At 47.4% G+C, this 24,952-nt stretch overlaps 1 protein-coding gene across 3 annotated transcripts in view; it reads left to right on the plus strand.

Moving 5' to 3' along the window:
- Nucleotides 1-24,952, plus strand: part of LOC144770909 (uncharacterized) — a 169,691-nt gene that overhangs the window by 50,085 nt on the left and 94,654 nt on the right. For all 3 annotated transcript variants that reach the window (XM_078655708.1, XM_078655707.1, XM_078655706.1), the window contains exons 6-7: nucleotides 14,686-14,799; nucleotides 17,576-17,677. In XM_078655708.1, coding sequence (XP_078511834.1) covers nucleotides 14,686-14,799; nucleotides 17,576-17,677 — 216 coding nt within the window. The remainder of the gene's footprint in view (nucleotides 1-14,685; nucleotides 14,800-17,575; nucleotides 17,678-24,952) is intronic.

Consider the following 24,952-nt stretch of genomic DNA (forward strand, 5'->3'; position numbering starts at 1 on the left):
GACTCACTACTTGTCTTGAGGCCACTGTTGATGCTAAAACATTTCTCGAATCTAGAATAAAAATCACTAATATCTTCGTCTTGTTTCTGTTTACAGGCTGAGATTGCATCCCAGTCTTCCTTTTTAGTTGTTAATAATCTGGGTAAAACTTGAATCAATAATTCAGGTAATTCTTTACATTTATCTCCGAGACCGGTACCTGGTACTCGTATCTTATCTTCAGCTTCTAGGACTGCCCAATCGATCTTTTTCTCTCCCACCTCCCAGTCTTTTTCCTTGAGCTTTTCATACACCCCTGCGGGCAACAGAACCTTTAACATTTTAATTATATCTGGATACGTGTATTCTCCCATACGGAGCATGTCTTTTAATTCTCTATGGAACCCTGCTGGATCTTTATCATGACAGGGAATTAATTTCTTCATCTCCAGAAGTTCCATCTTTGTGATCGGAGTGTATACAAACACTCGCTGCATTTCGCCACCCGTTCCTCTAACTGGGTGGACTTCTCGTAACGGATTCTGTCTGTCTATGTAAAATGGTTTACTTTCTGGGGGTGAGACATGAACAAAATGCGGGTTCAGAAACGTTCTATATTTGTGACGCTGTTCTAGAATGACACTAATTAAATCGGTACCTAAACCTCTCCATCTATACTGGAGTAACTCGTTCAGGATATCATGTAACGGACCTGGATCAGAATGTTGACCCTCATACAGAGTAATGAGGTGCTGAATCATATACATACCCACCAGTCGTTGCTCGGCTGGGGGCATTTTCAGAAACATCTGTGCCACTATTTCGTCTGGAAAAGTGGTAGAATCAGTAATCCATCGGACTGCTGATCGGGCTAGTTCTTGTTCATGCATAGTACTTAACTCACTGTAACCGATTCGTGATTTCAGAATGTGATCGGTAGCTTGAAATACTTGTTCTAGAGAACCTTGGTCTGGTACTGGATGATGGAACGTAGACTTGGGTTCTAGACGTAAATGGCGATCTGGAAATCTAGGTTGTCCTACATACGCTATTCTGGCGGAATTCTCGTCGTCTAACTCTTCAGTATCAGAGTTACTTTCTTTCTCGTTTACTTGTGCTGCTTTACGTTGTTCGTGTAACTTTATTATTTCTTTACGGATTTTCTTGTACATACTCTCCATAGCACCGATAGTCTTGTGCTTACCCTCGGCTATACTATTACTCCACTTCATCAGGGCTTTCATTTCGGCCTGATTTTTGGACGGGTAATCTTGTTCTCTTATTAGACAATTAATCAGAAACTTTAATATCATGAGCTGGGTCTCAGCTTTCCTTTGGGACATGACATCACTAATACTTTCTGGATCTTCCCCTGTACGGATGAAACAATATATTCTGTCTAGATCTTCCTTCATATCTGGTAGGGTGACTAGATACTCGGCCACATTTCTTACGCGTAATGAATATAAAACCATATCATCTTCGCCTGGGACTGGGTCATAGCAGCATTCGGCAAGGGATTTTCTTATTTCTGCAACAGACAGTCTGGGCGTACGTTGTGACGCTTGCATATGTAATTCGGCTGCCGTTAAACGCTTATGTGGCGGCGGGGTTCGAGGAGGACCTCCTCCTGCGGCCCCTAGACTAGAATCATCAACTGATGCTTTTCGTCCTGGCAGGGTGGGAAATTGGAATGCGGGCTGGACTTGTATGGCGGGCTGGACCGGGGGGACCGTAGCAGGTGCTGCAAAGGGTGCCCCGGTGTCTGGAGGAACGGGAAGTGCCTGATTTACAGGGACTGGTGGAGCGGGAACAGGATTTGCATATTCTGGGACTGTGTCGTCCAAATAGGACGAGATGAAAATATCAGCTGCGGTTGGTTTGTGACGTAACATGATCGGAACTAGTGGTGGCGGAAAATTACTGGATGCCTCTGGGGTCGCTTTTGGCAAGCCCTCTGCAAGGAGAGGATACATACCCCTAATAAGGGCATGCCTCTGTCTGTCTGACTGTTCGGCTTTGACTTGTTCACCTATCTCGATTAGTTCTTTTTCTTGTGCTCGTTCCGAGGATTCTCTACTTAATTCTGACTTTCTGATTTCTTTTTCGGTTCTTTTATGAGCTTCTTTGCGCCATAACTCGATGGCATCTTTCTGTGACTGTCTGGCTTTCTTTTTCCATAATGCCTCTTCTACTCGCATGATGCACTCGGCATCCCATGTACCCGATACGGGCCATCTATACTTTTCTTCTAACTGTTTTGTATACTCTACCCATAAATCTAGATATAGTATGGCACTTATGCCATGCTTCTGATACATAAAATGACCTGGACTGTCCCTAGGCGGGACTGGAACTGCTTCCTCTAACAAACCCTTTCTAGTTTTTAACTGACGTAATTTTGAAAACAAGGGCATGACTGGACTGTAATCTAGACACAATACAATACACAATGAACACGATACTTATTCCCCATTCATACCACGACATTAAAATACATGAAGAACATTTAAAAATAACAGTTCGAACAGAATACTACCTGGAATACGGAACACAGAATATATGACTTTATATGAATTTTCTCGAGAACAGAACTGACTGGAACAGAAACTAGATGCACTGCTGAAACAGTACGAAACTTACCGGTCTCATAAAGAGACACGTCAGGACCCGCATCCACCGAAGTGGACACTTCGTTTGTGTGTCTGGGTACCACCAACCCACGGACCAGAGTCAATTAGATTGACCCTGTCTAGATACTACCCCAGTAATGGTACTCACCGGGCAGCAAGAACGGAAGGCCTCGGACTGGACTGGACTGCTTCGACGACGGACAACGAACTTCGGACTTAAGTTACGGGTGGACCTCCGGATACCTCGGACCTTGGACTCTTGGCTTGGGCTCTGGTCGGGACTCGCCGCATTCCTCCACCGCCTCGTCTGGATGCTGGACCGCCTCCTCCGTCTCCTCCGTGGGCCTGAGGGATACTTGAAGCAGAAATATCTGCACGTGCACGGTATGGTTCCGTCACGGCTGCAGAGGGTCAGGGGGCCGGCGTGGCTTCACCGGCGCGTGGGGAAAGGGCAAGTCCCTATTCGGGCGCCATTATGTGGTAAATAAATAAATAATACCCTATTTTTGAATGTATAAATGAATAACAGATAGCTCAATAAATAAGAGTCAAGATTCGAGGTAGTAGGAGTTTCTTGCAGGTTTAATACAGCATAAGGACAGGAACAGGACAACCTGCACAGGAATAGAATGACAGGATTGGGCTAGCGTGGCCCGGCAGCTGCCGGGGCTGGATCTAGGATGAGCGCGTGCTGATCTTTAATAACAATACATGAGCATATATACATAACGCAAACACATAGCATTACATTACAGTAGGCGTAACAGTGGGTGGAGCAATAGGTGTGACGCGTAGCAGTCGCGAGAGATAAGGGGTGAAAGTGGGTGTAACAGGGCGTATACATAGACATGTGATGCAAACGTAACAGAATATGTCATGAATGGGGCGGAAACATGGAGGGGCTACCTAAAGGAGCCGGGACCTCTAACCTGGTGGTGCGCGCAAGCTGGCAATGACGTATCACTAGGAGAAGCTGGGGGCTATGAACTCTGTGCTAGGAGCAGAGACTGAAGTCTGGAGAGTCAGGGCGACATGTACCTAAGCAGTATCTAGTATCTGATGTTTAGAGAACATGTTGATATAAACTAGAAGTCAGGAGGGGAAAGGCTAACAGACACTAAGACTGGACCATGCATTATTCTACATGTAGTGCGTGATGAAGAATATTAAATGACCATTAAATGCGGTATTTCTCTAACGTGGAGACGTGAAGGCTAGACAATGACGGAAACTATTGATGCAGTTCAGTAGCTTAGGAATGCAGAGAAGGAGGACTGAACTGATAACTGAAACTATAACATACTCTTGGCAGACTCAGAGGCAGAGCCAGGCTGAACCGGGCACTGCAAGGCAGGAAGTAAGTGAAGGGTCGAGGATACAGGTGGGGGCTGGATGGCTCCTCAGCGAGGGCTCAGGAGACAGGAGCTGAATCTGATGTCCGGGCCCTTTTGAGGCCTAGAAACGGGGACTTTACAATGAAATAACGTGCACACTGAGAGACGTGGCAACGTAGCTTTACATAGGCCTGATATTCGTAGTATTCACGAGGACTGGAAACTGACATACTAGAGGTGGACACAACTATAATTGCGTCTTGAATCGAACATAGGGAATACATATGCATATTAATCATGCACACATAACATATGATGGATGACACGTAGGGACACAGAACATGGCAAAATTTACTTTTCCACACCTTGTGCATGTGAAACACATGACAAACAGCGTGTTCATGGAAATAATGAAACATTTACAACATGTGAGTGCGCAGAAGTGTGCCAGCCGACACTGGTGTCACCCCCACCCCATAGGGCGCTCCTTCAGGGGGCAGAAGTGACGTGACGTTTCATGCCCACGCGCACAGCACTTGCACCCTTCAAAGCGCTAGATTAGAGAGACGCGGGTGAAACTTGTAATGCAACCAGCAAGCACGCAGAGCTGGCGTTGCCCGCCCTGTCCCATCGGCCATGTCAGCCCCCGAGGTCCCGCTTGCACACACTGCCTCAAACCCCAACAGCCGGGCTGGACTTTGGCGCAATGTAGCCTGGGGGGCTCGCCCACCTGCTGCTGGCGAATCTGCACCAGCCACAGAAGACGCACCTTGGCGGGGGTGGCAAAGCAGTGTGAGTTGTGTGATAAACGTAGAGCGCCCTGAGTATTTCAACCTTGCAAAATAACGCGCTATAAATAGTCACGGGGTCGAGGCCTCCCCACTGTCCCCATGTGAGAACCATATAAACAGCCCCGCCCCCCCCCACGCACCACACAGCACACAGTTCCTGCCCCCGCAAGCCCCATCCTCCGTCCCTCGCCCTGCTGCCCCTTGACACCGAGAAGAGGGTGGGGGCATGTGAGGGCGGGGCACGCGCCCCACCCGTGCTGCTCACTGACTGAGCGCCTTCATGGATGAGAGGCGAGCAGCCTGTCACTCGGCGCTAGGTCCCTGCTTTAAATCCCCCCTCCGTCCGCGGACAGCAAGACATGCTCTGTCGTGTATGGCGTCTGGTTGTCACCTCCTTTTAATTCAGCCCCCCTCCCAGCACCCTCCCCCCACGCCTCCAATATATTCCCTTGCATCCATGCCCGGGCGGTAGTGCCCTGGGGAGTGCAGAGTGACTGGGGAGTGCAGAGTGACTGGGGAGTGCAGAGTGACTGGGGAGTGCAGAGTGACTGGGGGGTGCAGAGTGACTGGGGGGTGCAGAGTGACTGGGGAGTGCAGAGTGACTGGGGAGTGCTAGGGAGTGCAGAGTGACTGGGGAGTACTAGGGAGTGCAGAGTGACTGGGGAGTGCTAGGGAGTGCAGAGTGACTGGGGAGTGCAGAGTGACTGGGGAGTGCAGAGTGAATGGGGAGTGCAGAGTGCGAGGGAGTGCAGAGTGACTAGGGAGTGCGAGGGAGTGCAGAGTGACTAGGGAGGGCGAGGGAGTGCAGAGTGCTAGATAGTGCAGAGTGACTAGGGAGTGCAGAGTGACTAGGGAGTGCAGAGTGACTAGGGAGTGCTAGGGACTGCAGAGTGACTGCAGAGATTAAGCTAATGACAATGTAAATGACAATGCCATTTATGTATCTGTTCAAAACCAACACATAAATACAAATTTTGTCATTTATAATGCCAATAGCTCTAACTTTTCCAAAGGCGAAACCATTGCATTGTAAATGCTTGTTTTTATAATGGAAGAGATAAATAGCTTGACGATGCTCCATCAACGTGTATATGAAGAAATCCAGATGGTTGGAATTTTTTTGGCTTGGTCATCCGGTTAGAGACGGGAAGCCAAATTAATTATGGAATTACAGGAACCAGAGATAGGGGCTGTAGTTTCGGAAAAGATTGTGATTTTTTTTTTTACATAACTATAATAAGGTCTATGCGAATAAATATACGGCTTCGAAGGAAGCTATTTATAAGTTCTTTATAGACATTAACTTACCATACCTGTCAAATTGCCAGGTGGAGGGATTGGTGATTGATTTACAGCACTAGAAGTCTTGGCTAAGGCCTTTGGGAATGATGGCTTTCCCACATAGTTTTATAATATATTCCTGGGCGAGTTCATACCTTTTCAACAGAGTTTTTTATTGTTGTGATAGCAGGCAGAGATGCTCCATCAAGTTTTGAATAATCCATCATTTTCAGCTTTTTCAAAAAGGGAAAAATTCTAGTGATGTAAATTCTTATATACCGACTATAAAGTTCTAATGAAAATCTGGGCAAATAGAATTACTCCAATTGTCTATTTATTAAGATCAGACAGGCTTTGTTGCGGGAAGGCAATGTCATCTAATACTATTTTAGTGCATGCATTAGACTTTTTTAATTGTAATCAGACTCCCGCACTGATAATGATGGTTGACGCTGAGAAGGCGTTTGACCTGGTCAATTGGGGCGCCCTTTTTTAGGGTCTGAAGAGGGTGAGTTTCCCTAGCCAAATTACTAACATGTTATACAATATATACCAAGGAGCAAAAGCCCAGGTCATAGTTAATTCTAACCTAGTAGGCACTGTAGATCTAAATCGGGGCACTCTGCAGGGATCTCCCGTCGCATGTATTATTCACTTTTTTATTGACCCTTTGGCAGCTAGAATCAGGGCCAATTTGGGAATAGAAGCTCCAATTGAAGGAATGCCCAAAATAAAATTGTTTGCGGATGATATGATTTTATATCAGTCAGTCAAAAATACTTTATTTGGCTAATAAAAGCAGACAAGTAAAAACATTTTCAAAAAAATGTAAAAGCAGTCAATACATTTAAGAAGAAGAAATTGCACATAGTCCGTCATACAAGTGTTGTATATCCTAAGGTAAATCACTTAACAGTTAAAATTAAAACTCAGTACGGAGGATCAAACAACGAGTACCAAAATACTTATAAAAATACAGCAAAAAAAATGCCATAAATATATTTTCTGAAAAAGGACACGCATTATTAAACTTTTGAAAAAAGAAACTGCTCAGAAGTAATTTTATATCTCAGGCCGGAAGAACAAAATATTAGAGAGATGCTGGCAGAGTTTGCACAGTTTAAATCAAATGGAGGGTATAAAATAAACACAATAAAACAGAAATATTGATGTAGAATGCTTCTTGTAATATCTTCCCTAGACACTCTTCGATGGCAAGCTTTTTACAGTAGCCCAATTCAATACCTTGGGGTGATAGTGACCAATTCATATGCTGGCCTCTATAAATTAAACTATGAGGTAATGTTAAAAGAAATCAGGGATTTATTGGATAGATCAACACTTCTTCCTTATACAATTATTGGCCAAGTCGCTCACTGTACACTCGTCGTTTTTAGGTCGAGGCTGGGCAGAGCATGAGCTGCTCTGAGGAATGCTGTATTTAGGTGTATGGAATAGAAGCCCGTCCACTCTCTGCCCTTATTTGTCATTGGCTTGTGTCATTGTCCTTTGAAAATGCTGGATTCTGATTTGTTGAAAGGCTTGTTATTCTCACCTTAGTCCCGCCTTGTCTTCATTTGTAACCTCCCACGAGGACTGGCCCTTTTACTTCGGTTGTTACACAGTATGTCTGTTTTAGTCTGTAAGCACTATTTTATTTAACGAGTTTCTCCTACTGCAGGCACGACATGCTGTCCTGCAACATTCAGCGCACCATGCGCGCTTTCACTTTCCGAGCACCCCGGGACAATAAAATGAAATGAAATCCAGTATTTGTAAAGCGCACAATTACCCAAGGGTGTCCAGGCACTGGGTGCTGTCGGGAAGATTAGATGAGCTATTGCCCAGAGTCACATGGTGCTGGACTAATCTGCTGCTGGCACTGGGGATCAAACCGTGAACCCCGTGATCCGTAGTCAGGTGGGTGCCCTGGCCACTACGCCACTCCTCTTCCACAATGGTGGGCGCTTCTTTAAATAGGTCTCGCATTTACAAGAATTTGAGCTATTGGCATTGTAAATGACAATGCCTTTTATCTATGTGTTAATTAGCAAAACAGATAAATAAAAGGCATTATCATTTACAATGCCAATAGCTTAAACTCTCGCAAATGTGAGACATATTGCATTGCAAATGCTTGTCGGGAACAGGCTGTATCGGAAATCTTCTTACCTGGCCAGTCGCATTGGGGGAGGGGAGACTTCAGATTCACTCTGCAGGCACCGTGGTGGGGTCAGGAGAGGTCTGCCAATGCCGCATTAGTTGTCCTGGTCGCTGGGTGATTTCACTGGGCAGTTGGGCCACACAGACTCGGGCTGTGGGCGTCCAGTGCAGAGTGGGCACGAATCGCGGATCCGCCTGGATCCGAAGTCTTTGTTGTTGGTTTCTTCTCGACAGGTCCGCTGTCCACTGGAGATTGGAGTCTTTGTTGCAGGCAGCCATCCTCAATGGGGTTTCAGAGTTCGCTGGCTACAAGATAGGTTGCAGGTTCGTCATAGCTGGAGACAGGCCGGTAGGGCTGTGGCCAAGGCAGTCGTCGTCTTCAGTCTTCCCTGCAGGGTCGTCTTCTTTCTTCGTAGGTCTCCACAGATATAGTTTCCAGGACTGGTGAAACTACCTAAATAATAGGTTATGGGGTGTTTTATGGGTGTACCAGTTGTGGCCAATTTGCACCTTACCTGGGGTGACTACACTCTCTGTTTTGACACCCTCTTGTGGGAGTGTGCATCAACCTAGCCCAGATTGGAGGGGTCTCCCCATCTTCATGATGGCAGGGACTGAAAGATGTGCTTTCCCTCTCCTACCCCACCTTAAAGGTGGAGTTTGCAAAGGTGGGCACATCTCCTATTCTTCTTAAGTTCTTCCCACCCAAAGTGGTGGTGTAAACCGGGGGCAGCAATGTGCTGCTAGCAGCAGAGGCTGGTGGTTGCATTCCAAAGGCAGCAGGCCTTAGAAGCACCTCTCTTCGAGCAATGGCCTATTCTGGGAGAGGAGATTTGACATCTCTGCCCAGGATGTGTATTGTTTCTGGTGTCAGAGAGCATGGGCTCTCTACCGAGGGATCCATCTGGCGGTGGCTGGTTACCTACAGCTAGTTAGAGACCACACCATGGTTGGTAGGTTATCAGGGGACCCCTCTGAGGTGCTCTCTGGGTACATGGTCCAATAATAAATCCCGCACGGGCATCAGTGTGGATTTATTGAGAGCAGTAGTTTGGTACTAAACACTCCCGTGTTCAGTGAAGCCATCATGGTATTGTGGAACTCGAGTTAAAAGAGTTTCCAGCTCATGTACTCTTGTGTATATATAATGTATATACACTAATGTATAGCTTCACTGGCTCTTACAATATTAGGAAATGAACCCCAATATTGTTGGGGCATATTTGCTCATGCAGATATGCCCTCACCTGTGGTATAGTGCACCCTGCCTAAGGGCTGTGAGGCCTGCTAGAGAGGTGACTTGCCTATGCCTTCCGGCATTGCTGGCTGACATGGCACCCAGGCAGGGTGCCATGTCGACTTTGTCGTTTTCTTCCCCACAGGGGCATGCAAGCTGCAAAGGCAGTGGCATGGTCCCAGCAAGGGGGGGGAGGGGGCAAGGGACCTTCTTCAGCTCCCAGGCCATAGGTACCCAGGATACCATTTACTAGGGACTCTCAGGGGGGCAGAAGTACCAATTGGGGTTTTGTTTTTAGGGAAGAAGCACTGGCTAAGGGGACCTGGCTGGCAAGGACCCTGTGAACTACATCAAAACCAGGCAAAAAAGTGGGGACCATGAAAAGAGGCACTTTCTCACACACACATTTATGAAAATGCTTCCATAACTATTGGACAAATGCAGATCAAATACACTAGCCACTTGCCTTTGGACAATGAAGGGTATTTCCATACTATGATTTAGCATTAGCTTCAGCTATTCAACGTTTCCCCAACTTAGATCACACCGTTATTCCGGAAGAAAAACAATGATGTGAAATTCTTGATGAGTACTCTCCTCGGGCGCTTTTTTGGGATCCATAGACTGACTGACTAACAACATATACTCTATTCAAACTTTAGGCCTAGCCTACATCAGGAGTCTGCCAAAGTTAAAATGCATCAAACGCTGAGGTACTTCTTTCAAGGAACAGTTTAACTGGAACAGTTAAACTCAAGAGCGCAGTCTAATTTCCTGCAGGTCAAGAAACTGCTGCCAATGACCCTGTATTTTCTTGAATAACGATTCACGATCAGTAGATGCCATAATGTGTATGTCTCTAAACTTCCTACTCTTCTAGTCTCTTGCTCTTTAAGATTCTACATATGTTGGCCTTCTCTCTTATTGTGCTTTATTAAACTACTGTTTGCTCCATTCTTTCCTATACACGACTTGTGGGACACCCCCGCGCCGCACGGCCACCAGCTGCTGCGTGTGCCCCTCCGCTGTGCCTTGCCTCGCTGCCTGCCTCGCTGCCTGTTTTGACATTCATTTGTGCTTATTTTGGTTTCTCTTGGTCTCTGCCCGTGCTTAGCGTTTTATCTGTAAATTGTGCTTGTTTTTTGTCTCCTAGTCTTCTGCCCGTGTTTAGCGTTTTTATCTGTAAATTGTGCTTGTTTTTTGTCTCTCCTAGTCTTCTGCCCGTGTTTAGCGTTTTTATCTGTAAATTGTGCTTGTTTTGCCGTCCCCTGTCCTGTTTCCCGCCTCCCTCGCCGCCCCCGCTTCCCGCCACCACTTCCGACCCCGCCCCTTTTTTCCTTGTGTTCCCTCCCCGCTCCCGCCTCCCAGCTGACCCGCCCACCCGCGCACTTGGCCTTAAATGGCGACCGTGCGACACAGGTAAGTGTGACCCACTTGTGGGACACCCCCGCGCCGCACGGCCACCAGCTGCTGCGTGTGCCCCTCCGCTGTGCCTTGCCTCGCTGCCTGCCTCGCTGCCTGTTTTGACATTCATTTGTGCTTGTTTTGGTTTCTCTTGGTCTCTGCCCGTGCTTAGCGTTTTATCTGTAAATTGTGCTTGTTTTTTGTCTCTCCTAGTCTTCTGCCCGTGTTTAGCGTTTTTATCTGTAAATTGTGCTTGTTTTTTGTCTCTCCTAGTCTTCTGCCCGTGTTTAGCGTTTTTATCTGTAAATTGTGCTTGTTTCGCCGTCCCCTGTCCTGTTTCCCGCCTCCCTCGCCGCCCCCGCTTCCCGCCACCACTTCCGACCCCGCCCCTTTTTTCCTTGTGTTCCCTCCCCGCTCCCGCCTCCCAGCTGACCCGCGCACTTCGCCTTAAATGGCGACCGTGCGAACGCGCAGCGTTGACGCGCAGCGGGCGCGCCGATTGTGCGCCGAAGGCGCGCCAAAGGTAAGCCCGTCTGCGCCCGTCCGCGACCGGACCGCGACCAGCGCCAGGACCCCTGGCCCCCACCGACGGAAGCCGACCCGACGAACCTACAGCGCCGCCGACCTCATCGCACTCAACACCGGCCGCATCCCAGGATGTCACCGAGCCGCCCCGAAGCACACCCACGGACCCTTCAGCTGCCACGCCTGCAAGTTCACCTGCATCCGGACCTTCCCTGCACCCGCCAAGCCGAACTCCAGCAGCAACCACCTCAAGTGTATCCTGCTCAACACCCGCTCCGTCCACAGACACGCCGTAGAACTCTGGAACCTCCTCGACACCACCGCCCCTGACGTTGCCTTCCTCACCGAGACCTGGATGAACGCCTCCTCAGCCCCAGACATCGCCATCGCCATCCCGGAGGGCTACAAGATCATCCGAAGAGACCGCGACAACCAGACTGGAGGAGGCATCGCCATCATCCACAGAGACACCATCCGCATCACGACCAACACCGACGACACCCTTACCACCGCTGAACACCTGCACTTCCAGATCCACACCGACCCGAGGACCACCCTCAGAGGCACCCTGATCTACCGACCCCCGGGACCACGCACACGATTCAGCGAGGACATCGCCGACTTCGTCAGCCCGCACGCTCTCCCCTCCGCCGACTACATCCTCCTGGGGGACCTCAACTTCCACCTGGAGAACAACAACGACCGCAACACCATCAGCCTGCTCGACAACCTCGCCAACCTCGGACTCAAGCAACTGGTGACCACCCCCACCCACCTCGCCGGACACACACTCGACGCCGTCTTCTCATCCAGCAAAGACGTCACCTTCAGCCACGCAACAGGACTCCACTGGACGGACCACAGCTGCGTCCACTTCACCTTCAGAAGAACGACGATCCACCACCACCAGCAACAGGTTGCCCGAAGAAGCTGGAACAAGATCACAGCCGACCAGCTCACCGCTTCCCTGAGCCAGCACCCTCCCGCCAACTCGGCGAACCCCAGCCAGGCCGCCGACAACCTCACGAAGTGGATCAACGACTGCGCGGACGAACTCGCCCCTCTGAGAACCCCACCCAGCAGACCCGGCAGCAGAAAAACACCATGGTTCACCGACGAACTCAAGAGCTCCAAGAAGAACTGTCGAGCCCTCGAGAAAGCCTGGAGAAGGGAACCAACGACGGACAACATGACCACCCTCAAGCTCGCCACCCGGAAACACCACCAACTGATCCGCGCCACCAAGAAAAATACATACAAGGATCGACTGGACAACAACGCACACAACTGCAAGGAACTCTTCAACATCGTGAAAGAGCTGTCCAACCCCAACGCCGGAAACAATGACATCACCCCGTCGCAAGAACTCTGCAACTCCCTCGCGTCCTACTTCCACAACAAGATCACGGACATACACAACAGCTTCAACAACCAACCAACGCAAGCCACAACCGCAACGACGCCACCCACCACCACCCTTCGCACCTGGACCCCGATCAGCACCGAAGACACCATCCGCACCATGAACTCCATCCATTCCGGATCTCCGACTGACCCCTGCCCTCACCACGTCTTCAACAAAGCCGACGCTGTCCTCGCACCCCACCTGCGGGACATCATCAACACCTCCTTCGACACCGCCACCTTCCCTGAGAGCTGGAAGCACGCCGAACTCAGCGCTCTCCTCAAGAAACCCACAGCAGACCCCACCGACCTCAAGAACTACCGTCCCATCTCGCTCCTCCCGTTCCCGGCCAAAGTCATCGAGAAGACCGTCAACAAACAGCTGGCCGCCTTCCTCGAGACGAATGGATCCCTCGACCCCTCACAGTCGGGCTTCCGAGCGAACCACAGCACCGAGACCGCCCTCATCGCCGCCACCGATGACCTTCGAACTCTGATGGACAACGGAGAAACAGCGGCCCTCATCCTCCTGGACCTCTCCGCTGCTTTCGACACTGTCTGCCACCGCACCCTAGTACAGCGCCTCAGCAACATCGGAATCCAGGAGAAGGCACTGGAATGGATCACCTCCTTCCTCGACGGAAGAACACAGAGAGTCCGCCTACCACCGTACAAGTCAGAGGCCACCAAAGTCATCTGCGGCGTCCCTCAAGGATCCTCACTGAGCCCCACCCTCTTCAACGTCTACATGAGCCCCCTCGCGACCATCGCACGCCAACACAACCTCAACATAATCTCCTACGCCGACGACACCCAGCTGATCCTCTCCCTGACCAACGACCCCGCCACCGCCAGAGCCAACCTGCACGAAGGGATGAGAGATGTAGCCGAATGGATGACGACCAGCCGCCTGAAACTGAACTCGGACAAGACGGAGGTCCTCATCCTGGGCTCCTCGCCCTCCGCCTGGGACGACTCCTGGTGGCCCCCCGCCCTGGGCACCGCACCCAAACCGACGGACCACGCACGCAACCTGGGCTTCATCCTGGACTCCTCCCTCTCCATGACCAGACAAGTCAACGCCGTCTCCTCGTCATGCTTCAACATCCTGCGCATGCTACGTAAGATCTTCCGGTGGATCCCCACCGAGATGAGGAAGACGGTCACCCAGGCCCTCGTCACCAGCCGACTGGACTACGGCAACGCCCTCTACGCCGGAACCACTGCCAAACTCCAGAAGAGACTCCAGCGGATCCAGAACGCCTCGGCCAGACTCATCCTCGACATCCCCCGACGCAGCCACATCTCCGGACACCTGAGAGATCTGCACTGGCTCCCGGTCAACAAGAGAATCACCTTCCGTCTCCTCACCCACGCGCACAAAGCCCTACACGACCAAGGCCCGAGCTACCTCAACAACCGGATCAACTTCTACACTCCCAAGCGCCTCCTCAGATCAACCAACCACGCCCTCGCCGCCGTCCCCCGCATCCGAAGAGCGACAACAGGAGGAAGATCCTTCTCCTACCTGGCCGCCAAGACCTGGAACTCACTCCCGACCGACCTGTGCCTGACCCAAGACCACCTCTCCTTCAGGAAGAAGCTCAAGACCTGGCTGTTCGAGCAGTAATGGCACCCCCCCCCCCCCCCCCCAGCGCCTTGAGACCCTACGGGTGAGTAGTGCGCTCTACAAATGACCTGATTGATTGATTGATTGATTGACTACGCCTTTCAGGTTTTTTCCTGCCATGTAGAGCAATGTTTAAACTTTGTTTGGTTTGTGCAAAGATTGCTATGTCTTATTTTGGGGGCCATGACAGGTAATTTATTATTTGGTGTTTTATTATATAGGTATGTTAAATAAATTACATTTTCAAATGCAAATATTTCTATCTGAAAGAGATACCTAATGCTTTGTTTTATCCTTCTTTAAGGAGATTCGCCTGGTGATTCTAATGCAGCATTCAGGAAGACACGAATTGCCAACGAACATTTAAAGGATAACCCAGTCACAAATGAGAAGGGAAGCTGTGATATGCCCAGTACAGGTAAGGAAGAATTGATCTGTCACATGATACAGAATAGTTTACAGTATTTATTTACATCCAGGACATCACTCCTGCACCAACGTTTGCGGCAAATAAGTACAGTCTCCCTGCAGTCCACTCAAGCTCTCTCGTGCACTGATCCCTGCTCCTGCCTCCCCTCATTCGTCTGTGGCACATATTTGAAGGCAGTGAGCAAGGAGGCGTCACGAGAGCCCATTGCACGACGGAAGTCAGTTGCTTAATTAGTGATTCACTGGCGGCATTCAGCAGTGTCCTAGAGTGTTTGCCATATATGTTCTTGCTATCTCAGCAATTTTGAGCGATTCCTAGCCTCCATTGTACCCCACACTGCTCCACCAGCATCCGTCCGCAAGTGCCGCGCTTTAGCCGCCAAAGGTGCTAAACGGCAGCGGCGATGCAGTAAGGAAGTGCTCCAAACGCCGTGGGAGCCCACATCCAGCCTCCGCAGTACAGGACAGGAGTGCACTGCCCTCCCGGGGCCACCTCCTTCCCTTCAGAATGGTCAGTTGTCTGGAAAGATTTGCCACATGATTATTTCCAGAATCTCTTGACCTGTATCTTCTATTCTATGCCCTCATATTGTAAACGCAGGCTCCTAAAGCTCTAAGACTAGTCTCTCTCACTCCCAATATCTGTCCCAAAATCCAAAGAGGCAAGAAATACTCTTTGGCATATTATCCTCCATTGGTTCACTTGCCGATGTTTGGAGTTTAGTGAAGCATAGAGCTGATTTGTTTTTAGGAATAAATGTGTCGTAAGCGAAGACTTTGATATCCGCTCCTATTGCACATAGGAAGTTGAATAGAGTGCTGTCACAATCGGTGTGAGATGAGACCAGTGTCCAAACAAAGCTGCAACAGTTTCCATCACGAAGTGATAGCTTGCTCCTACACAGAAGGCTTGAATGTTACGAGGCTGCCTGCTATTTATTGCTTAGATGGTCTTTGCTGGAAAGGTGGGTTTTGGCGTAGAAGCTTAATCAGTATATGAGGCGCAGTGTGCAAGAGATGCAGCAAAATCCTCTCGTGATATTCCATCTAGCCTTGATTGAACTTTAGGTTCTAAGTCGCCACCATCAAGAAGCAACAATCCGAGTTGGTGCATGACCGTGAAAAGCCGTGTTAAGATCCACTTGAGACCAGCGTTGCAGGTTCATATCATTAGCTTTTAAAAGCGTCTCTTAAATGATGAGTCTGACTAGCTGGGCTACAGAGGGCTCCATATGTACTTTGATAGTGACGGGTAACCCAAAGCACCCAGTGTGGAAGTTGCGGTGAGCAGTGGCTTGAGGTAAACCATTTTAGTACTGGCTGTTTAGAGGCCATTAAGGAGGAAAGGTTGCTGAGAATCCCTTGTTGTGTATGTTTCTAAAACACCCCAGAAACGTTTATGAGAAAGAATACTTAAATACTTTCTTTAGTCTTTGATTCAAAAAGCGTAATTGAGAGTCTGGACGGTGCCCTGTACGAAGGAGTGCTGGTCGGTGTTTGGTACTATTCACTCAAAAGTATGACCTATGGAGGGGAAATGTGTCATTGGATTGGTTGTCTGTGCTTAGATGAGGCTTCTTCATGACGGAAACTATTTTCCTATTTTTCAAAAAGTTGAGTGAAGGTCTTTAATGAGTTGTTTATGTGAATTTAAGCAAATGCGTTGGGGGATAGAGAATTACATGATGTTTGTACACGTAACTTGTGGCCTTAATTGAGTAAAGGATTTTAACTAGTCTGACCGGGGTCATCAAGTAGAGTGGTCGTGGAAGGCGCAAGAGTTGGTTTGTTATTGTTATTGTTATTGTTATTATTCTGTGTTTGATGGATGATACTTAAATTTGATGATTATTTAGCTTTTGATGTCAGAGGACTTTAAATTGAGTCTGAACTGTGGACTGGAGTGTATATGCAGTTTCAATGCACTGAGCACTTTTGTTTGGTTGATATGTACTATGGCATTCCAGCACAAGTCCGACTCCGCTGTAGTGAGATTACATTTGTATGTAGTGGTTTGTCCCTTTCAGTGCAGTGGGGGCTTTAAGAGATCTGATTTGGCTCCAGTATGTTTTCAGTCTGTGGCTAACGTTTTGTTTAGTTTTAAGTTAATGTCTCTGGTAGGATGCTGATAGTTTTAGCGTAATATTTCTAGTCCATGGGTCAACAGGTCGGTAATGTGACAGTTTCTATGAGGATGTTGATGTAGGGTGGAACCTTCCCATCTGGCTTCACCATGTGTTTGACTGTGGATGAGATCAGCAGAACATTGTAGGCATCTTTTCACATCAGGGCACAAACTTGAGCCAGCCCAAAAAAAATCTTTAATGATGTCCAGCAGGTTCCTTACCTCCTCCACGCATTACCCATTGTATCCTTGGATCTATTTACTGGCGTTTCGATGCTCCCTCCTAACATATGAAAGTTTATTTAGAAATCATTTTACAGCAGGGCACGTTACCCAATATTTCCTTCACTTCTTTTTCATGATGTTGGGTGCTTTCAGTTTGTTGTTTTAAATGTGTGGACTCAGACACTCAAACCTGTGACTTACTTAATGCAGACACCTGAAGCTAACACAATTATCCATTTGCTATTTACCCAATTCCAGATTTAGAATGCCTAAAATGAGGTAGACTGAACTCTGATTAACATGGTTGTTTTTATTTTTCAAAAGATATTATTTGCCTTTTTACAGAAGGGGAAAAATGACCAATATCCCTTCCAAGGTAATTGTTCACATTTTCTTGTTTTGTTAAAACCTTTAGATACTATGCCAATTGATTCAGTCAGCCTTAAAGAAGAATGCGATGTGGAGACTCTGGACTACTCTCAACCACAGGGAACCAAACGCCCTACTGAAACCACACGTGAGTAAAAATATATCTCGATTGTAGTGAACAAACTTGAACAAGGCAATTGAAACAAACCCTTTAGTATCACAAATACTCATAGTGGGCAACACTTCACAATCTCTCCATTCGGGCTTACTTATCTGTTGAAGCTATTTTCGAAACCTTCCTTCACCTGCAGACCTGCTGCCAATTACCCATGCCACATATTTTATTTAGACTTCCAGTAACTCCTTCTCATTGTCAAGTACTTGGTGGGCGCAAGCAGAATTAAAGCCCCAGATGTATTGAACAGTCATGATGGAATTAAGTCTTGCAGTCTTCATCAACTTTTCTCATTTTAACGGCAAATGGAGACCACTATTTTTTTAAAGCCTAATTGTCACTAGTGTGTCCTTCTTTTTTTTAAAACATTTGTTTTAATTTAGTTTACATTTTCTATTAAAAATGCAGATTAAGTTATCAAAATACTATTAAAAGACCCACCAGCCCAAATGGGCTGAGGGGAGAAGAACTGACCTGGTGGCAGATTCAGCCAAGCCCCAGTAGTTAGTATATGCCACAGAAGTCGCTGCCAAGTCCCTTTGCACTAGGGTGTAGTATCGTTCATTTCCCAGACAGCATGAGGAGCTGTAGCTGACACCCCCCTGACTGGCAATCATGGGTCCCGGCCAGTCTATGAGCAGATAGTTCTCACAAACCTTATATAGCATGTCCATGTTGAAAAGATTTGCCTTCTTTTTGTATGCTTATTATCTGCATTCTCTAGTGTGTCCACCCACAGATGCCTTCCATCCTTCACAGCTCCTTCCAAATTACAGGCATGTTTTCCTTTTCCTCTTTCGAAGACTATTGATGGGATGAATAGCAATGTTAAGTTACTTCCACTGCCGTAGCATGGGACTGCTAAGCAATCAAGTCCATGGCACACGTTTTCATATTCTTTCTACTTTCCCTGGAACTGAAAGATCACTCAGCAGCATCTGCTGCATTTTGTTTTACTTTAGATCTTACATCTTGTGGACTATACCAAAAACCTATGGTGGTTTGAAGCAGCCTCCCACTGCTAACCATTGGTTCGCTGTATTGTCACACTCAAAAACTGCATTAGTGATATCCGGTTCATAGTGCTTTAAAAAAAATCTTCTTAGACATGCTGCACAGCAGACAGCATAGCTAAAAATATTTTCCAAAACTAATATCTCTCTCAGGTGAGACCTATTGGCTTTGCCAATGCTTGTTTTAAAGTGCATTTTTTTGGGGCGAGCTCAAAACCTGCATTTGTTGTCGGGCACTCTACAACAAGAAAAAATAAAAATGTTAGGTCTTGCCTATGCAGCGCACAAGCGCTGCTTAGAGAGACCTCTTGGTATCTGTAACGCCTCGGGTTCGCCCCTATTCGCTGGGCTAGGTGTCGCCGCTAGCACGTTCCCTTCGAACAGACTGACTGACACAGGGGATATGGGCAACGCAGGCTTTATTGATTTAAAGGTCCTTCTCCAGTGTATCGATTTCCGGTAGTAGGGCAGGGGGCCTTCAGGTTCTGCCGTGTGTCTCAACTGTCTTTTCTCCACAGCTGTCCGGCGCTCGTCCCGGTGCCTTCTGGGACTGGTAGTCGGGACCTTGTCCTCCACGATGTCGAGCCTCGGGCAGCCACTCGATAAAAAGGAAAGAACAGCACCGTTTTAGTCTCTTGTGTTGCCAATAAGACACAGGGAAGGGGGTGAGGGAGCACACGTGCACATGGAAATCACTAGGGTCCGTTGTGTTTTGGGAAGTGAGGGGGGGGTAGTGCACGGGAGGTGTGCTGTGCTTTTACGGAGGTTTGACCCACTTAAAGCCCGCCCAACTTGAAATTCTCGAACGTACCTCTGGTAGCCACACTTCCCTTGAAGTGTGACTGGGCGATGCGCCTTCCTGTTGGCCTCCTGGCTTGATGGGTTCTTCTCCTCTGGATCCTCCGATTTCGCCTTTCCGCTCTTCGTCCTCTTCTCCGGCCGCTGCCTCCTCCATCCGATGACCTCTCGCCCGCTCAGGTCTCCTCTCCGCCTCCTGCCTCCGATCTGCTCCGCTTTCGTCTCCTCTGCTCTGCTTTCGTCTCCTCTGCTCTGCTCCCGCCTCTCCTCCTCCTTCCTCGCCGATCTCCACTCTCCTCCGTACTCGTCCTCGTCTCCTTCGCACTCTCCTCCGTCGCCTCCGGGTGTAACACACACCTGTGTGTTTTCTGGGACGGCCTTTACCTGGGATGCAGGGGCGTACCCTGTGACGTCGTCCTCACCCAACTCCGCCCAGTTAAAGAAACAGGGCTCACCACTCTCTGCTGGCTCCGTGTCTCCTATGATGTCCGTCTTTCTCCAGGTCCCTGTGTGCTGATTGAAAAGAGGTGAGACCGGTAAGCCAGGCGGATCCGGGTCCTCCCCGTTACAGTATCGCTCCACAATTTTGCTAAAACTCGTGCATGTTTGCACTGCTCTCTATGGGCACTCGTGCACGTTTGGCGTTTCCCTTACTTGAGCAAGCAGCAGCGCCATCTGTTAGTAATTATCGCGCCTTGCTGCTGGCTCCCGCAAGGGAAACGCCAGACATGCCCTCTGCATCTACAGGCGTCCTTAGTGCGATTGGATTCGTTAATTGCTTCTCTCTCGCGCTGCCGCCCTCTCTCGATGTTTTTTTCCAATTTCCCTCACTGGCTTGCTCCCTCTCTTTGCCCTCTCTCTACATTCACATTGTCAGGGATCACGGCGTAATTCTCTATTGACTCAGGACAATGAGAATCCAGCCTCGCACACCCGGCCCTGTTCTGCGGAAGACATGGATTATTTATGGCGGCCATTGTGCCCAGATTTTACATAGACAAGCTGTGGGTTTCACCAAAACTCGCCCGCCCCGTGTCACCCAGTGTGGCTTCTCTGTGGTGTGCTTGATTCCGGCCCTGCCCGCTTTCTTGACAGTAGTAGCGAAGGCATAGTTAGGGCACATTTATTTTTTGTGGGGGGTTCATTTATGCTGCGAAAGCTCATGTACTCCTTTCTCACCCTCATGGATTATTGTTATTCCTGTTTGCACACTCCTCTGTAAGTTTCTGTCACTATGCTTTTGCCTGGTGATTTCTTCCTACCCCCTTCCATTTCCTCTGCTTTGCTCATCTCCATCTTGCAGGCAGGCTGCGTGGTGTACTCTCCTCCCTAGTGATCCGATCCTGGTATAATACCACCCGAACCCCTTAGATACAAAATGTTGATCTTGTACATGAGGGTCACCTTGGCAGAAGTTTAACTAAAGCTAGACTGCGTGAACGTTACTGGTTCCCCAACATGGACTCGATTGTGAAAGACAAGGTAAAGAACTGTTTAACTTGTGCCAATAGTGATAAGTCCAAAATAACTAGGAAAGCACCCAGCTCCCCTGTATCAGTACCAGACAAACCATGGGAGAAGATTGCCCTTGACATAATTTGTCCTTTCAATCTCAGAGGAGTGTTAAAACGATTCGCATTGGTCTTAATAGATTACCATTCTTACTGGACTTTGGTGAAGATGGTCAACCAAATTACCACAGACTCTGTCATCCAATTCCTCAAAGATGCATTTGTCCTGGAAGGTATTCCATCCTCCATAATCACTGACAATGGGGTTCAATTTACTTCTTGCATCATGACAGAGTTCCTTGGTAAATTGAATATAACTCACTTGAAAACGCCCCTCTAGGGTCCCAGGGCCAACGGCCTGGTAGAAAGACTGGACCGTATGATCAAAGGTTGCATACAGTTAGCTAGTGTTAACAGAATTCCAGTAGAACAGGCTGTACAAGGGATGTTATGGGCTTACCACACCACCCCAAACCAAGTTACGGGCATCTCCCCTTTTTCTGCCTTAAAAGGAAGGAAACCCTGCACCAAATTCTTTCCCAACTGGTTGGGAGGTGGAACGAGTGTTATGAGAAACTTTCAGGCCTCTAAAGACAAAATAAATGCACATCAAACCAAGTATAAGACTCATTACTACCTCAAACATGGTGCCAAAGTTCCGCAATGGAGAGTAGGAGATTGGGTATGTGTCAAGAACCCCAGAATAAGCAATTCTAACTCTAAATATTCCAAACCTATGCAAATCACAGCGATCAGGAGAAATACAGCCATAATGGATAATGACCAAATGAGGAGCATGGACAGAGTGACTAAATCTCAACCCATACATGGTAAGAGATCCACCATAGAGTCCTACAATCAGGCGCCACACAATTTGCCAATGACTGAGAGAATCCGCAAAGCACCCAATTGGCAACAAGACTGTCATGTCCAAATGATTGTTCTTCTGGTTTTTTTCCCTACTTCTTCTCATTGTTCAGGGGGAAGATGTGTTACTATGTGTAGTTAAATTTATTGGTTCAATTGGACTCACTCCCTACTCCTGTCTTCATAGTTTACGTTGGCACATTCCTCCCCTGTTTCCCCCCCACGGTTTCTTACCTTGGTACCTTCCTCTTATCTCTGGGTGGCTACCTTGGAATGTTCATGTGTGTCAATTGGTGGAGAGAGGAGACTGATAATAAACAGTTTGACTTACCTGATTGAAGATTCCTTCTTTTTATCAGTTTGCATTGTCAGCATTCCGTCCATCATATGGTTGCTGTAACACTTTTCGCCCTATCTGGGATGGGTATGCCCAGACTGGGTCCCTTGCTCACTGTGCCACTGGATCCAAGCTAGCCTTCCTGAAGAAGGGTGACATACCCTGAAACCGGTCCCAGGATGCTTGATCCGGTCCAGGGGAGATCTGGCCTGGCAGTTCGGTCTGGACTGTTCCCATGGGGCACAGGGTCAACACTGATTTGCATATGGCGGGGTCCAAACTGGGGTGGCGTAGTGGGCAAAAGAACAATGGATTCAACCCAGATCTTTTGACTGGGGGAGAATGTTTGCATTGTCAGCATTCCGTCCATCATTTGTTTGCTGTAACACTTCTAGCTAGTAGGGCAGCATCATCTGCATATAAGAGAGCTGGAATTAACCTCTCTCCCACACGGGGAATATCCATTCTCGCACCCACTAAAACTTAATCAAGATTATTAATATATAATGTCAAAAGAAGTGGGGCTAAGATGCAGCCCTGTCTAACTCCTTTAATAATACGAATGCTGTGCGTGAGGTTACCTTTTTGGTCAAATCTCATTGTGGCCGTGAGATCCTGATGCAAATCATCCAGAAAATTTACAATGTTCTCATCCAGACCTAATTTTAATAACAAGTGCCACAATTTGGATCTATTAACCAGATCGAAAGCCGAAGAAAGATCCATAAAGGCCAAATGAAGTGACCCTTTCTTTACGATCGTGCATTTTCCGGATAATAAAAGCAAATTTAGACACTGGTCCGTGGTTCCTCTTCCTTTCCTAAATCCATACTATAAATTTGAAAGGATATTAGGGTCATTTAACCACTCCGTGAGTTTGCCTAAAACCACTCTTCCTAAAACCTTCACAGCAGAATCTATCAACGAGATTGCCCTATAACATCGCGGGTCTCCTCTATTCCCTTTTTTAAAAACCGGGGCTATAACTGACTGTGACCAAGATTGGGGTAAACCAAATTCACATGCCTTATTAAAAATATTAGCTAGTAATTTAGACCATAAAGATACGTCAGTTTTAAATAAGTCAGCAGGAACACCGTCTGGTCCAGGGGCTTTGTTACTTGACATCTGATCAATAACCACCGCTACTTCCGTGTCCGTAAAAACTAACGTATATTTCTTAACTATATATGAAGTGCTTGGCAATCCATGGTCCCCCTGATCACCATATATACCTTTAAAATGGTTAAACCAATCCTCTTCCGGGATATTACAGTCCAACGAATTACTTTTATTATCTGAGAAGAATGGTTTATTTTAAACATTCCAAAACTTGGCGCTATTCCTTGTAACAACGACGGATAATAAATCATTCCAAGCCTCATTTTTATTATCCTACTTACGTGTATTTGTGGCTAACTTATGGTCTTTCCTGAGGCGAGATATCAAACGTTTATCTTGTGGTTTGTCTTTTTAGGGCGACCATCAACTTCTGGTGCGCAACTGTACACCTGTGGTCAAACCACCTCTCCTCTATTGGGATAATCCTTTCCATTATATGTTAGAGCTGTTGCCACCTGCTTACAAATCCTACTATCATTTGCCCTACTATCAAGACAAATCTCCATTTCATATTCCACTTTAGTAGCTAAACCATTACAGAGCTCTTCCGGGATGACCTTACACCATCTTAGTCTACGACCCTGATCTTTATTCTTAATGGCTGAAGTAGAGGCCCATTTATTGCTCTCAGGGTTGAGCCCAACACCCCCTACCAATATCAGATGTATGAGATTGTGATCACTAAACTGTGACCAAATAGCCGTATAATTTTTAACACATGCTTCCAGGGCAGTGTTTATAAAGAAATAATCAATGGTTGTATGCATGCCCCTACCCTTAAAAGATGGTATATCATCCTTCCCACACAAGTCATTTGGATATAAAAGGCCAAATTCCCCTAACGTGTCCTCTAAGATTTCCCCTTGTTGTGAATGTTCAAAATGTATGTCCGAATACTTGTCAGGCCCTAAACTATCAGTAACATGACAATTCTTGGGACATAAATATATATTAAAATCCCCTAAAATGACAACTGAATAGGGTGTAACTTGTTTCTCGTTATAACCCTCCAAAAAGGTTTTGAACTAGGTAATTGCTCAATGACGGAAGTTCTGTCAAATGAGTTATAAAAATGAACAATTAAAAGCTTGACCAGATTGGTGGGCGTAATTTCAATAGCTAAACAGTTTGCTAACCCGTAGTCCAATTTTTGATGACTACCTGTAACCTTCAGGGAAATCAAAGTTATTAACCCAACCCCCCTTTAGGTCTACCAGCTAGAGAAGGACTTGCTTGTTCAAAGTAGGTTGTATAACCATCCAGCCAAAGAATATTATCAATTTCCCAAGATTCTTGAAGCCCAATCACGTCATATTCCTTTAAAAAGCTATTCCATATTGCATCATCCATTTTATTTCTTAGACCTGCGATATTCCAACTAAGTATTTTGACCAACCCTGCTCTGCTTGGGTCAACCCCTTGAGTAGGATTATTTATCCTTAATTATTGTTTAATGACCAAATACCGTTTTGTAAAAAATAATTCCGTTTTATAGCCTTAATATGACAATGCGTGAGCTGCAATTTTTATAGTCAGAAACAGGGCAGAGCAAGTACAAAACTAGCAATTGCAATGCAATAGGTTTCGCATTTACCCAAGT

The sequence above is a fragment of the Lissotriton helveticus genome, chromosome 7 (assembly GCF_964261635.1).
Source record: "Lissotriton helveticus chromosome 7, aLisHel1.1, whole genome shotgun sequence".
NCBI lineage: Eukaryota > Metazoa > Chordata > Amphibia > Caudata > Salamandridae > Lissotriton > Lissotriton helveticus.